Consider the following 16,663-nt stretch of genomic DNA (forward strand, 5'->3'; position numbering starts at 1 on the left):
AACAACTAATTTAGCTTTCTTTCGTCAGCCAGTATTTCCACATCAGTAAGTGCTAGTTATTTGGAATAAGTTAAGTAGATATATTACTTTGTTTATTGTTAGCTATTATAGTATCTTAAGAGATTTTAATTTTAATATGTATTTTTGTCAGCTACCTCAGATCTATTAAGTTTTTTTTTTTTTTCTGTTCTACCATTTCCCTGTTTTAAAAAATCTCCAGCATTTTTTTCTTGGCCAGTATTGTGTGCTCATTCAGAGGATCTTAAGTACAATTTTTGGTAGCATTTTCATTCGTTGCCTTTTTTTTTTTTTTTTTTTTTTTACTCTTCATTTCCTTTGATTGCCAGGTTTTGTTTTTTGGCCTAATCGGGGATTGAACTCGGGCTCTTGCACTTGCCAGGCAAGTACTTACTCTATTGAGCCATCTCCCTGGCCCCTCATTCTTTACTTTTAGGATATAATTAAAACTAGTTAATGCCAAATTAGGTAAATACAGCAGCAGATGAAATATCATTATAATTATAATGTTTTATGTTCCTACAGGACTTACACTGTTACAAGATTAACCTGTTTACTTGCATGAATCACATTTTGGGTTTTATTTGTATAATTGTTATTTTTGTCTATATTTTATAATAGGCCCTGATTTTGTGGTTTGTGATGAAGGCCATATTCTAAAAAATGAAGCATCTGCTGTTTCGAAAGCAATGAATTCTATCCGATCAAGGAGGAGAATTATTTTAACAGGAACACCACTTCAAAATAACTTAATTGAGTGTGAGTTAATATCCGAGATTATGCTGTTGATTATTGGTATTGCCTGAGATATAGTTTTTGAAGTTTTGCTATTTGCCTTTTCTGCTAATCCCTAAGGATGATTTTACAGATCTAGCTTGGTTTATTTTGAAAGAATGATATTCTTTTCAAGTGAGATGATTTGACTATTTTCTGTTATTTATTTGTATTACTGATTTTACCCTATTTATCATTGTACCCTGTTTTATCTATGCATTTCCCGTTTTCTGTTCCATTATCATACTTACAGAAATGCGGTTTCACATTGTAACTTTATTTATTAGTTTATTTATTAGGACAATGGATAACATTAATAAAAATTCTGCAATTGAGTTAATATAGCATTTAGTATACTAGTGTATTACTAATTTTTATTTTTATTCAGTATTTATCTTCATAGAAACCTTCACTGACTGTAAAATTACGGTTTGATTTTATAGATCACTTTTTCTTAATGTCTTTCTTATAAACAATATTGATTCAGAACAAAATGTCATTAAGTGTGTGCTTTTTATTTTTCGTTTTTTATCTTTTATTTTTTATTTTTTTGTGGAACTGGGGATTGAACTCAGGCCCTTGCGCTTGCCAGCAAAGCGCTTATTCTACTGAGCCATCTCCCCGGCCCCAAGTGTGTGCTTTTTACAACATTTATGACTAGGGCTGGAGGGGGAGCTCGATGTTACAGCATTTACATAGTATGCATGAAACCTTGGGTTTAATTGCTAGTATTTAAATCATTTCTAGTATTTTCGGATGATTTAAACTTCTCTTCTGATTTATGTAGTCTTTTAATAGACACACAGCCAGTATTTATTGTACAGTTTGATGTTCTTTCTTCGTAGCTTAATTCTAATATTTACATGGTGTGTACTTTTGACATGAGCAGTTAGGAAAGTTTGAGTCTTTAAACCATCAGTATTGTTAATGAGTTAATGTTTTCTCTTTTAGATCATTGCATGGTTAACTTTATCAAGGAAAATTTGCTTGGATCAATTAAGGAATTCAGAAACAGATTTATTAATCCAATCCAAAATGGTCAGTGTGCAGATTCTACCATGGTAGATGTCAGAGTGATGAAAAAACGTGCCCACATTCTCTATGAGATGTTAGCTGGATGTGTTCAGGTACAGTTATGTTCTATAATAAAGTTTTGTTATTTTTTATTGTAATCTCAAAATATTTTGTGAGTTAAAACTTTATTTTGTATTTTCTTTTCTCCTTTGTAGTATATAGTTTTAGTTACATCTATGTTGTGGTCAATAGTTTATGTAGCATTTGACTTTTAGGAAGAATTGAATTGAAAAGTTTAAAACATAATTGATTAATAGCTAGGTATCAGCCTTCATATTTTATTATGTGAGTGCTTTAAGACAGGAAGTTCCTTAAGAGGAGAGCTATATTTTGATTAAGAATTCCAGTCTGATCCCAGTTCTATAGTGCATTATTCTAAACCTCCCTCACTTGAAATAGTTGTAGAAGAGGCCAGTATGAATTAAGAGAGGAGGCTATTCTTTTTGAAACTGGGAATTGATCTCAGGGCCTCGTGCTTGCCAGGCAGGTGCTGTGCTGCTGAGCTAAAGCCCCAGCACAGAAAAGCTATTTTTAAAATAGACGTCTAAAAACTAGATGTGGTTGTACATGCCTATAATTCTAGCACTCAGGAAGCAGAGGCAGGAAGACCACTGTTAGTTTGAGGCCATCCTGAACTACATAGCAAGACGACTATACTATCTACAGTATCCTTTCCGTATTTTTTTTCTGTATGGAGACTATCTTCAACTTAAATTGTTTTAAGTGGTCACTTGGTCATATGACCACTTCAATTTAAAACATGCCTGGTGTATTCAGTTTTTAAAAATCGATTTTATTGGTACATTTTCGAGATGCATAATGATTACATTCATCGCAGAGAATCTGCTTAGTGCCCTGAAGTATGTTTTTACCGGTGTACCATGTTATACAAGCATGTAAAGTAATTAACTATAATCATATGGGTTACTGTGTGATTAATGTGGGTATATATATATATATAAGAAAAGGTTTTTTATGTCATTTTTGCCTTTTTCTGTAAAACTATTATCTAAAAGCAATGAGAATTCTTAAAGCAGTTCATTTCTTTGAAATATCTGTATTAATTTTTATTCTCTTATTGATTACAGAGGAAAGATTATACAGCATTAACAAAGTTCTTGCCTCCAAAACATGAGTATGTCTTAGCTGTGAGAATGACATCTATACAGTGCAAGCTATATCAGTACTACTTAGATCACTTAACAGGTAACCTGGATACTTACTGTTTTTATCTCCATTATGAGGATGGTGTTTTCCTGAAGAATGTTACACTAATAATTTCGCCATGTCATTTTTTCCCAATTTTTCTTGTGGATAAATTGGGTATCTTTAAAAGCACAATGTTTCTGATTTTTAAAACTCTTAATATTGTCAAAATAGAATTAACCTCAAGAAATAAACATATGAGAAAAACATTGTCAGTGTATTTCAGTGTTGCCTTTAATTTGTAAAGAGCTATTCATGACAAATTGTGAATATAGACTGAGCTCATTAAAAGCAAATACAGAAAAAATCCAGAATATTTAAAATACATAATGACATTAATATTAAGACAAATATAAAGTAAATCTGTACAGTTGCTTCTCAGTTATCAAATCAATAATGATTGAAGGCAGAATACAAGGGAGGACTTGTACAGTTCTATATTATATTAAAACTACACACAAGTGCTAGAGGAACACCAAATTTAAAAGTTGTTTTCTGCATGGTTTTATTATGAAGACATTTTTAGTGTATCACTCTTCTATTTGCTTTTAAAAATACAATGCATAGGTATTGTGTGTGTGTGTGTGTGTGTGTGTGTGTGTGTGTGTGTGTGTCCGAGTCCGTGTGTCCATGTGTCCCCATCTGTCCATCCCTCTGTTCCTACCTGGGATTGTTCCTCTTCACATAATAAAATCTAGCTTCTGTTCTGGAGTGAGATTTCCTACTTGTCGGTCGCTTATTCTGGTACCTTTCTCTAAGTCATTGTTAGATTTAGTGGACACAGATTAGAAAGTGCCAGTCATCCCTTTGTGGATATTATAATTGATCATAACACTAAAGCAGAATGAAATTGTGCACACATCTATTGAATGATACCTTGTAATAGCCAAAATGATACCCTTTTCAGAGTATCAATGCATTTTACAGAGTAAAATTATAATGATACTTGAGAAACTTTCTGGCTTAGGAAAAATATTATTTGAATTTTAGTATCTTACAGAACTGCTTTGTTTTTAGGGTTTTATTTGCTTGCGGGGGGCAGGAATATTACTGTGTAGCTCAGGCTAGCTTTGATCTCACTGTGTGTAGCCCAGGGTGACCTTGAACTCATGTTGATCCATCTGCCTCCGCCACAAGAGTGCTGGGATTATAGTATGTGTCACCACACCTGACCCAGAACTGCTTTTTAGCTGTTTTATAAGGAAAACATTTTCTTTTGAGTTTGTAAAGGAAAATCAGTTTTAATGAGGCACACCTTTTCATTAATACCTGTTGGAAGCTATTATATTTAGTGTATACTGTTCTGTTTTGAATAATAAAAACTGTGGGCAAAATTAAAAGTTACATTTTTATCCCAGTGAATTATTTAAGGAGGATGTTCAGATCTTTCATTAGCCTATGAATATAAAAGAATACTCAATTTGATCATTTAATTTAATATTATTCCTTTGAAAGTTTTTATTTTGTTAACAAAAGTGCTGCATCTTTAATGTTTTAAAATATTCAAGAATAATTTACCGTTAATAGTCCATTTGAAAATGTTACAGCTTCCTTGTAAACGTTAAATTGTAACTTTTCGAGCATGGCTCAATAAGAATTTAAGAAGCTTTCTGTCAGTGTAATTGATAAGAAAAAGTGTATAAAGTCCCAAATGCTAAAGCTTTCAAGCTCTGAATTACATGGTCGTTAAATTATTAACTATTAATGAATCTCTAAGTTGTAGACTTTAGGATTTCCCTCTATTTAATGTGATTTTTGCGGTAAATTGGAACAATCAGAGTTAAGTATCCTCTTTCATAAAACATCGACAACATTCTGGGGATGTAGCTCAGTGGCATAAGTACTTGCCTGGCAAGAGCAAGGTCCGAGTTAAATCTCTGGTCAAAAACCAACCCCCCCCTGGGGAAAAAAAACCCAGAAACAAACCCCATTAACAATGAATCGAGGGGCTGGAGAGATGGCTCAGTGGTCTAAAGCACCTACTTGAAACAAGCTTGGCAAAGCACAGGGACCGCGGTTCGATCCCCCAGCACCACATGCCAGCCAGCCCTGCCCCCTGGTGGGCTGAGCTGGCCACACACACACACAATAAATAAATGTAATAAATAAAAATAAATAAATAATTAAAAAAATATTAAAAAAAAAACAATGAATCGAGTGGGCAGTATCAACAACTACTCTATCTTGATTCTCTTTACAAACCACCAGAATATGTCTGTTGATATATCACCTGCTTTATCTCACTTTCATTTAAGTTTCTTAGAGTGTGCAGTGTGGCGATCGATGCCTATAATCCCAGACTGGAGCCTGAGGCAGGAGGACTGCAAGAAGTCAAGGCTAGCCTGAATTATAGAGTGAGAATCTGTCTCTGCCTCTGCCTCTGTCTCTGTCTCTGTCTCTGTCTCTGTCTCTGTCTCTGTCTCTTTGTCTCTCTCTCTGTCTCTGTCTCTCTCTGTCTCTGTCTCAAAAAAGTTTGAAACTATATGTTACATATTTGAAAAATACTTTTATTTCTTTATTAGACTCTTATATTGTACTTGGTTTTAAGAAGTTCACGTAGATTTTGCTTTTAGTGCTAGTAGTAGTTTCATGGTATATATGTGTGTGTGGATGCAGGTGTTACTGCTGATTGAATCCATAGCTTTCACACTGAGTCATCTCACCCCAGAAAGAATGGCAGTCAATCAAAAAAAATTAAGGAATAACAAATGCTAGCAGGGCTGTGGGGAAAAAGGAAGCCTTTTCCACTGTTGGTGAGAGTGTAGAGTGGTACAATCACTTTGGAAATTAGTATGGAGCATCTTCAAAAATAACTAGGATTAGAAGTTCCATTTGACTGAGCTATTCCCCTTTTGAGTATCTTCCCAGAAGAAATGAAACCTCATACCACAGCAATACATGTGCACTCATGTTGATAGCAGTGCAATTTGTCATAGCTGTATCTTGGAAACAACCCAAATGCCCATCAACTAAGGAATGGATAAAAAGGATGTATTTTTATACAACAGAGTATTACTCAGCCATAAAGAAAGTTAAACTCCAGGCTTTTATAGGTAAATGGACCAACTAGAGACCATACCCAAAAGTGAAATAGGGGCCAGTGAAATAGATCAGCAGCCTAAAGTGCCTGCTTTGGCAAGCTTAGGCAGGCTCAGGGGACTGCGGTTTGATCTCCGGCACCATGTGCTGTGCCAGTCCTACCCCCAGGGTGGGCTGAGTTGGCTAAATAAATAAATAAAAAGTGAAATAAATCAGACTCATATGTGTAAACATCATATTGTCTCCCAAGCTTAAGAACTTGAAAGAATAAGTAAAATCTGAAAACTACGTACTGTGAAAGGGAAAGAATGTGTTCAAAGAGAAGGAACAACTGAGATGAGGGAAAGGAGAAAAGAAGGAACGAAGGGGAAACTATATACATGTATATACATAGGATAGCTTGGGCAACTCTACTGCTGATTTCTGCTGGATTGTTGAAAGGAGCAGTGAAGACATAATTTTTTTTCCTCTATTTTGATTCTTTTTAAAGAGTAAAAACAAAAGCAAACACAAAGACAGAGTAGCATACAGCAATACATATGGTGCAGAAACTTTTTTAAACCAGTTTTCCTTGCTTATATCTGGTAATCTAAATTAAGTTGAAGTCAGTGTTATACAATATAACAACCACTGATGAATTCCTATTATTTTTTTATTGAAATTTTGTATTGTTTCTAGTTTCTTTTTTTCTATTTTTAAATTCTCTAAAGAAAATTATATTGTTCTTTGTCAGAAAAATATGTGTTCATTGTGGAATGTATGAAATATTGAAAAGCTCAAATATGAAAATAAAACTATCCATAGTACCATAAACCAGAAACTAGAACTGCTGCTTTTGGATATCTTGCTCCCCCCCCCATGTATATGTGTTATGTTTATGTAGATGTATGTGTATATTAAATTTTGGAGTTTTTTTCTTTCTTTTTTTATTCATTTATTTTGAAAACCAAACCACTAGGTAAATACTTTTTAATCACTAGAATTATATAGTCCAACTTTTTACTTAAAGTGAATTGTTTCCAGTTTTCACACTGTTAGTTTGAATGCTGAACTTTTGAGGATAGTTTATATTTTGATACTCTGATGTAACCTAATGCTGTGAAGTAACATACATTAAATATCCTAATATATAGAGATCATGTTGTTATACTTAGGTATATGTAGAAAGTATTATATGATAAGTACTATGAAATACTACACATTTGTGCGTATTAAAAGGTGTATATATCAAAATGTTAACTAAAAATCATTTTAAATATTATGCTACAAAGGGCCAGACAAACAGCTCAGCAGATTAAAGCACCTGCAGGCACAGGGGCGGGGGTTTTGATCCCCAGGGCCTGCTGTGCCGGTCCCATCCCTGGGCACACTGAGAGGGCAATTGAGACTGGGCGTGGTGGCGTGTGCCTGTAATCTCAGCTCTTGGGAGGTTGTGAACAGGAGAATCACTACAAGTCCCATCTAATAGTGACACCCTGTACACCCTGTCCTAAATACCCCCCCCCCAAAAGCTACAAAATATTTGCTTCCTTATTGTGGTCTCAGTATTTTCAAATTACTGTATCTGAATCTATACAGAATTTTCTTTTCATATTTGACCTATCCCTTCCTTTTTTTTGTTTGCTTCATTCTAATTTAATTTATGTTTTTTTCTAAGATTTTTTTTTTCTTTTTCTTTTTTTTTTCCAGCCAGCACCAGGGATTGAACTCAGGACCTTGCACTTGCCAGGCAAGCACTTATTCTACTGAGCCATTCCCCCAGCGCTAATTTATGTTTTTTTAAAAAAAATTTGGACCAGGGTCTCACTACATAGCTCAGACTTATAGTGGTCCTCCTGTCTTCAGCCTCCCCAGTGCTGGGATTGCAGGTGTGTACCACCACGCCCAGTCTTATTGGCTGGCACAGCCTGTGGTGCTGGCCATCAAACCTCAGTCCCTGCACTTTCCTAAACAGGCGTTTAGTGTGCTGAGCTAGCTCGCCAACCCTTTTTCTTTCTTTTTGTTTCTTCTTTTCCTTGAGTGGGGGATCTGGCTGTCTTGCCCAGGCTGATCTCTTTATTTTGTTTATTTATTTATTTATTTATTTATTTTTTGGTGGAACTGGGGATTGAACTCTGGACCTTGTGCTTGCCAGGGAAGCACTTATTCCACTGAGCCATCTCCCCGGCCCCCTCCAGCTGATCTCAAACTCCTAATCTTAAGTGATTCTTCCTCACTCCTCCCAAGCAGCTGGGAGGACAGATTATGCTACCATGCCCAGTTTCTTTCTTCTTTTGCTACTTGTGATACCTTTGAAGATCTGTTTTATGTTTCTGATCACTTTGTGTGACATTTACTTAGTATATTTTTTTCTTTTGAAACTGAACATATTTTACTAGAAAGCAAAATCCAAAATCTCTTCAGAAAAGATGTATTTAATTCTTTCCCCTAAATTAAGACTTTCAGTTTTCTCAGGGTATAATTTGACATATGTGTATGTGCTCAGGATTTAATTTATGGTATACTACTTAAGCACAAAAAGCTGAAAAGCTAAGTTCTGATCAATGGTCACTTGCAAATAGTACAATATCTTTTTTATTTTAATGTATTATAAGTAGATATTATTAAAAATTAAGTACCTTTCTATAAAGCAAAGCTTCATAGCAAAATAGAGATTAACAATACTTAATACACTATCATAATCTTAAAAGAATGGCTAGAATATTACTCAGAGTTTAAGTCACAAAAGATTCTGCCTTATAAAGAAGAAACAGATAAAAGCGTTCAGCTTTCTCTTCAGTGCTGTGCTGTCCTTTTATACATTTATTTTCCAAACATATGTTATCTTTGGTGAAGTTTCTGTAAAGATCTTTGTCATAGGTTTTAGTTGTCTCTTTTTATGGTTGCATTTTAGGAGTTCTTTTAATATTTGTAACAGTCTTTTATGTGATATGTCTTATGAAAGTATTTTTGTCCCAGTCTGAAGCTTTTTCACTTTTAAGCAAGACAGCTTTCTCAGATAAAAGAGGAAGACTATCTTGGCTACCATGGGAAGTTGCCAACAGGGTACCAGGTACCTTTGTATCAAATACCATCTACATATATAAATCAGTTGTTGGTATATTCCAAGACTAGTGCTAAGGATTTTCATGGCTATAATTAAGTTTGTTTGTTTTGAGAAACGATCTCCTTATATAGTTCAGGCTGGGTTGTAAACTTACTCTAGCTCAGGCTGGCCTTGAACTCACAGTGATCCTCCTGTCTGAACCTCTCAAGTGTGTGCTATTACAACCAGCAGTATTTGAAATTCAATTTATTGAGATATAAGTATCAAACTAAAAAATACTACTTTTGCAGTTATATGTATTTCTAGGCTGAGACTTTTTTTCTCAAGAAAGAAAACTTAAAGGATAAGCATGTAACCAGGTAGCAAGATTTACTTTCAGCATTTCATTTATTTCAAAATCAATTTTATTGGTCTGGGGACATAGCTCAGTAGAATAAGAACTTGCCTGGCAAGTGCAGAGTAGAGTTCAATACCCAGTAGCCTGCCCCCCCAAAAAAAAAAATCGTTGCAGCCCAAACAGTGGAATTAACTACATAAAGATATATTTACACACATTTTAAGTTATAGGGAATAAAGTTTATATTGGTAGATAGTATTAAAGTTGCATACATTAGTAACATAACCCAACATCCTTAATTTGGTATGACACATGTTCTTGTTTTCTTCTGTTCTGCTGAATCATTGTATCTAACCTTTTGCAAACCTGATACAGTGACATTTAACTTTACTGTTTTTGCTTGTGCTCTGATTCCAAAAAAAACTTTTCATAAGCTTCTTCCACCTCTGGGTCCATCTTATCACCAATATCATCTAAGTATAGATGACCAGCCCCTGATATCTGTTCCATTTTGTTCATAATCTAGAAAAAAGTCTTCTCTCAAGTCTGGATCAGCTGCTGTGAATGGAATGCCATCAGATGTACAAAATGGCGACTCATTCATACAGTAGTTGGGATCAGTTTCAGGTGTTGTTTCTCTGTATGTTGAAGCTGCATGTATGCTACCCCAGTTACTTGCCCAGAGTTGTACAAGCTTCAAAACGATCTATTTTACATCTCAGCTGCTGTTTGCATATAGGGCATTTCAATCCTCTGAATAATTTCTTCCCTGTCTTTGATTTTCCTTTCCAAGCATCTTCCAAAACTGATCCTGCCAACTTTAGTAATATTACTGCACAAATTAAATTGTCATCCATTGGATTAGAGGGCATTCAGCAGTTCACACAGACCAACTTAAAGAATTGTCTGCTTTTGTAATCTGTCCATTTGTTCCATTAATCTCCACCTTAAGATAAAGTTTTCCCAGAAAAAGTATAAATGCATGAAATCGTTTTCAGTTCATGTCATCTCCTTTTGCAGCTTGATCTTTAACTTCATATTCAGTCTGACATCTTTGAAGTAGTAATTGGCAGAAATTGCCACTGTGTGGACTAATTGTTTGGTGATGGGTCAGGTGAGCTCCCATGTAAGAGAAACTCGGGATCGGTATGGCTTGTTGGTAGATGAGTTCCACAAGTTCTTATAAAGCATCATGGTTTGTAACCCAGCCATTCAGGGATTCTGCAGACTGTTCAGTTTCAGTTTTTAAACTGCCTGATGGCTCTGTAAGATGATTCAAAAACTCCTCAACACAGTCTGATAGAGTGGGATAATCCTCACAGCCATTTTCATAGGATTCTGTTCAAGCCTTATAAGCAAAATTCAGAGGGTGCCATAGTCAGTTTAGACATTAACACAGGAGCCATAACTACCTGGGGCTTAGCTGTTGCTAACTCTGAGTTCTGCTGTGGGATTTTATCCTGTGAGCTAGGTGGAACTCTCAGGGGCCTCTTTTGTTCTGGAGGCCCATCAAAATCTTCTGGACACCCCTTCCTATCCCCCTGCTGCCATCCATGTGCGAGTGAGTGCGGCTGCACTGGGGTCCAGACAAGGCATGGAGGAGGCGAGGTAGGCAGGCTTTCTCTGCTATGCCTTACTCAGACCTCACGGAGGAAAAACATGGCCAGCCTCTGGGCTCCCTCCAAACTTCAGATGAAGTGGATAGCACCTGGGACTGGGAACCCTGGGCTCTACAGCCACCAGCCACCCGCTGCTTTCAGCTTCTTACCCAAACCTCTGCACCTTGCCCTTGGCGTGCATATGTGGGAAGGGTTGAGAGGGGAAGTGGGTCACAGTGGCTTATCCTTGAGTGTCTTTTAGCTCTTAAATTACTAAGAATTTGGGCTGATTATATGGACTTCAGTGATAAGAATCAGGATCTCTATAGTATCACTTGTTTTTTTTTCATGTTTCATATGCCAGGTATGACTACTTTATAGCAATATTTGAAGAATAGTTCAAGGATGATAGTTGGTATGTGAGATAGTTGTATATTGTATGGCCAGTAAGAAGATGGTGTAACTGCAAGATTCAGATTTCAGACATCAAAACTCAGCTGCCTTTCAAGGCAGCTTTTTAGTGCCTGTGCTTGTGACTAATATTAATGAGATACATTTATTCAGTGTAGAATTCCTCTGGGCACCTCTTGGTAAGAGTAATTACTTGGAGTTTCAGGTTTTTCGAAGGCTTTGTTACGCTCAAAAGTGTTCTTGAAGCTTGGCAATAAGGGGTACAAACATGTAATCACTGCTACTTAAGAGGCCAAGGCAAGAGCATTCCAGATTTGAGGCCAGTCTGTACAATTTAATGACTCTGTGTCACAAAACAAAAAGGGCTGAGGGATATAGGGATATATAGCTCAACACTCTGGTTCAATTTCCGTTATTGGGGGAAAAAGGAGTCCTTGATTCTTAACTCTTAAGGAAAATTAGGGTATATAGGATCAGCTTTCTATGTTAAAGAAGGCCAGATTTAGCTCAGGAGCACAGCATCTGCCTGAGAAGTACAAGGTCCCGAGTTCAATTCCTGCTCTCCCCCCCCTACCCCAGGAAAAAGGAAGAGTTGGTTTGTGGGGTATGTTTTGTTTTGTTGCCATACTGGGAATTGAAGCCAAGGCCTTCATACTGAACTACATTCCCAGCCCTTTTAATTTTGAAAGAGTCTCACTAATTTTTGCTCAGGCTGGGCTTGTCTGTCTCTTTGAGACAGGGTTACACTATGCAGTTTAGGCTGGTCTTTTTTTCCCCCAGGCTAGTCTTGAACTCACTTTGTAGCCCAGACTGGCCTCAGATTCTCAGGGATTCTCCTATCTCAGCCTCCTGAGTGCTGAGATTACAGGCTTGTCCTACCATACGTGGCTGTCAGTGACCACCCCCCCTTCTCCAGCCCCAGTAAAGCTTTATTTAATTCTAATATGCCATCATAGTGAACAACCTTAACTTTTATGTACATGATTATATTCAAAGCTTTATGTACTTTTAAGTAATATAAATGTTTAATACCAAGCTAATGACAAACACTATTATGTTGATAAAGATCTTATGTTTAAAAGAAAAATCTGTAAAGTCAAAGGCAGTAGGCCATAACCACTACCAATTTTTATGAAAACAACTGGGGGAAAAATAGCATCTCATTTCAAAACAGCATGTACTGCAACTCAAAATGGTTAAGACAGGGAATGAAAATACATTTATGTATATCTTTTAAGTTTTTTTCATACTTGAAATTCCTCTTTATAGTTGTAGAAATGAAATTATGAAACACTGCAAACAACAGGATTCTTCCTCTTTTTTCTTTTCTTTTTTTTAAAAAAAACTGATTCTAATAACCTGAATAGAGATTTTCAAATTTTTCTTCTGGTAAAATTGCACTCTTGAATTAAAGTCATGACTGGAACATTAATAAAATATCTCATCAGTTTGAAAATTATGTTAATAAAAACAATTTTAATAAGTAATTCTTTAAAACACTTCTGCATCAGCTTAAAATTTACTGCTATTTTAGTACATTCCTTTATTAACATCAATATGAGGCCTCAGACAGTACCTGGTTATACCAAGCAAAATCTGTACCTGGTAAATGTCTCGTCATGTAAAGCTTGATGTTCAACATTTTTTAATCAGTTACAGAAATGTTTAAGAAAGGAATTAACCCTTCTTTACATTACAGCAAGTAAACAAAAATGAGTAATTTAGGCAGGAAAGCTGTTCATGGATCTTATAACCAAAAAAAGGAGGGGTGTTCCGTACAAGGTAACATTCTGTTATATGTAGTACAGGGTCGCACTACATAGCTTGGACTCATAGTGATCCTCCTGTCTCAGCCTCCCCAATGCTGGGATTACAGGCGTGCATCATCACACCTGGTTTTGGTGGCCGGCAAGGTGTGCCTAGGATTCCGGAACCAGCACGACATGTGGCACTGGGGATTGCACCTGCGTCCTTGAGCTTGCCAGGAAGATGCTTAGACCATCGAGTGATCTCCCCAGCCCTAGCATTCTGTTTTGATGAGAAAATGGGGTGAACATGAATGAAACAAAAACAATAAAGAGACTAATTTCCAAAAATAGAAGCCAGATTGGTATTTTTCCTCAAGTATATGCTTATCTTAAAATCTTTGTCCTAAAGTAAATATTTGGCAACCACAGTGATTAGCAGTTAAAGAAATTTCAACAAAATAAAGAGTCATTACAAATGGCCAACTTGTCTGAAAGAGCAGTACCTATATTACACAGATTGAACTTCATGATTCATCATCACAACCATTTTCTAAATGTAATTCATACTATCCTTTTATAAATTAAGAGAATTTCATTTATGTTCCATAGTGTGATGACCAAAAAGGAAAAAAATAAAAACAGAAAAGGAAACCCTCATGCCTAAATTTTTTTTTCATGCCTAAATTTAGGATATTGGATTGTGTTGTACAGCAATACAAAATAAATAGTTTCACTTGTTTAACAAGCATATAAGCATTTCAGAAGGATAATGAAATCCAATTATGTGGTGCATAATATAGACAAGTGTGGAATCTAACATTATGGAGACATTTGCTAAATAAAATATTATTTGTAATGTTATTTGCTAAATAAAAGCTCCCTGTAGGACCATCCCATATAAATATGGATAAGGTAAGTATAGACTAATTCTGTGGAACTTCTTTGAAATTGAAATTCTAAAACAGTATGTTTTTCATGTGGATACGAAATTATTCTAAAATTTTTTCCACAATGGTTACTCTGACATTTCTTTCATCACATACTGTGTATCAACAATGCATATGATTTGCCGGGAAAAAAAAAATCCCCCAAAACCAAACACCATTCCAAACCCTGTATACTTAAATATATCGTCCTCATTGGAAGTGCTATCAGTGTAATCTTTGCAACTAGCCCAAAGCATAATTTAAGAAGTTTTTATAAATTGTGATGTTCATTATGTTTAATTCTTATGCCAAAATGTTTTCTGATGATAACATTGTACTTTATGCAAGAATGGAAACTTGAACTGATCACCATAAAGCTTTTAAGGTTCATGGGAGAATAAACTAGGATGGTCCGTCCACAGTGAAATCCGCAGTGTTTGAATTATAAATGTTTCGAGTGGCCCAGACTAGAAGACAAGCTCAAACCACCATTAGAAGAATGAAATATGATATGGTCCAAAATGTATCCTTAAAGTTTTGTCTCAATCATCAGTCTGAATATTGAGTATTTATCTTCAGTTCGGTCCAGGAAGCAGAAATTGAATGTGCAATTTTCTGTTGTATTTATTGTACAGAATATGTACATTCTAGAAAGTTGGAGTTTTAAGTTTTTCTAAGGCTTTGCTATGCTCAGAAGTGTTCTTGAAGTTTGGCAGTAAGAGGTACAAACATGTAATCACTGCTACTTAAGAGGCCGAGGCAAGAGCATTCCAGATTTGAGGCCAGTCTGTGCAATTTAACGACTCTGTGTCACAAAACAAAAAGGGCTGAGGGATATAGGAATATAAGGATATAGGGCTATGCAGCTCAACACTCTGGTTCAATTTCCGTTATTGGGGAGAAAAAGGGATCCTTGAGTCTTAATAACTCTTAAGGAAAATTAGAGTATATAGGATCAACTTTATGTTAAGGCCAGAGATAAAGCTCAGAAGCACAGCATCTGCCTGAGAAGTACAAGGTCATGAGTTCAATTCCTGGTCATCTCCCCCAAGGAGAATAAAAGAGTTTGTTGTGCTTTTTGTCCCAGAAGTTTGAGGATGTGCAAATTCCAGAGTCATCAATGAGAACAGGCCATGCTCCTTCCTCACCATAATTAGATGTCTCGTCTGCAGTCATTGTACTGAAGTCTAAAAGAAGATTCCAACTATCTTTTGGTATTGTTTATGATGTTCAACAAAAATCCCATAAATCTTAATTTAAATCTTCTATTAAGCACTAAGTTCCATTAGGCAGTGTTCCTTTCTAAGACCTAACCCCTTTTGTCCTGGATTCTTCGCAAAGTTAAAAGTAAAGTGGGAAAATCCTTAAATCATCCTGGTTCTTTCAACTCTTGTTCCATCGTGGGTATTTGAGTCTTTAGCTTTTCTATGCTGTCACATCCTAGTTCTGCCATGCCATCTGTGAACTCTGGTTTGGAGAACTCACGTTGTGTTGCTGCTCTGCTCTTCCATATCATGATCAAAACACTAATGCTGGTGGCGTCAAGTGCAGGGTCATTGAAGAATTGCTGTATACCATCTAGTCCAGTTTATTTTTATCTTGAGGATCTTTGTGTTTATTGTATAATTGTTCTAATTTCTTCCTGTCCAGTGATCCCTTTACACGCTATCATATATAAAGTTCAGTATTTTCGAAAACAATATCTGGTGCAACATTTAACTTCCAGTCATTTTGAAAAAGACAACTTTGTCAAAATATTTTTTTCCCTAGATTGTGTAAAGATCATACATTGTCAAACTTTATCCTTCTGTATGATTTCAACTTACTCCCTGGAACTGGGACCCCCATCCTCAGCCACCCATCAGGGCCTCATAGGCTTGGGGCTATCAGTGACCTTTTGAGTAGAAAATAAAGTTGGTTTTGGCCATGTAGCATATCCCCATCATTGGTTTCTATTTCTCATAAATGTAATTCTAAAAGAAATCAGTAGGTTAGATTGAATAAGTTTCAGTTTCTTCCTTTCTTAAAATGTCCTTTTAGCCAGGCATGGTGGCGCATGCCTATAATCCCAGCAACTCAGGAGGCTGAAGCAGGAGGACTGTTGAGAGTTTGAGGCAAGCCTGAACTGAATAGTGAAATTGAAACCCTGTCTCAAAACAAAGAAACAAAAAGTTCTTCAGTTTCTTTAGCCAATGTCTAAAAACCTGTAATTAAAGTATTTCCATAATGGAAAATAGGCCCATGATTCTTATGAACATTTTCTGTACTTTATGATATAGTATGTGATATGTCATTTTTCTACCCACAGGATCCGAATGTACTTTCTTTCTTGGAGAATAAAATGATAGTTAACTTTAGCTTAACTTAGTTTGAAATTGTAAAAACCAGACAAACAAAAGGGCTGGCCAAAGAGCTCAGCAGATTAAAGCACCTGCTTAGACAGATACAGGGGCCGGGGGTTCAATCCCCGGGCCTGCCGTGCTGGC

General features: G+C 36.0%; 1 protein-coding gene and 2 pseudogenes across 1 annotated transcript in view; 1 reads left to right on the plus strand and 2 right to left on the minus strand.

The window, feature by feature from the left end:
* Positions 1–16,663, plus strand: part of Atrx (ATRX, chromatin remodeler) — a 305,544-nt gene that overhangs the window by 209,810 nt on the left and 79,071 nt on the right. Inside the window, exons 20-22 of the mRNA XM_023708369.1 lie at positions 640–777; positions 1,744–1,919; positions 2,955–3,072. Of these exons, the coding sequence (XP_023564137.1) occupies positions 640–777; positions 1,744–1,919; positions 2,955–3,072 (432 nt within the window). The remainder of the gene's footprint in view (positions 1–639; positions 778–1,743; positions 1,920–2,954; positions 3,073–16,663) is intronic.
* LOC105741234 lies at positions 9,882–13,448 on the minus strand (annotated as a pseudogene).
* The window catches only part of LOC105741235, a 2,937-nt pseudogene continuing 1,470 nt past the window's right edge, over positions 15,197–16,663 (minus strand).

This window comes from Octodon degus, unplaced genomic scaffold (assembly GCF_000260255.1).
Source record: "Octodon degus isolate 3935 unplaced genomic scaffold, OctDeg1.0 scaffold00353, whole genome shotgun sequence".
Lineage (NCBI taxonomy): Eukaryota > Metazoa > Chordata > Mammalia > Rodentia > Octodontidae > Octodon > Octodon degus.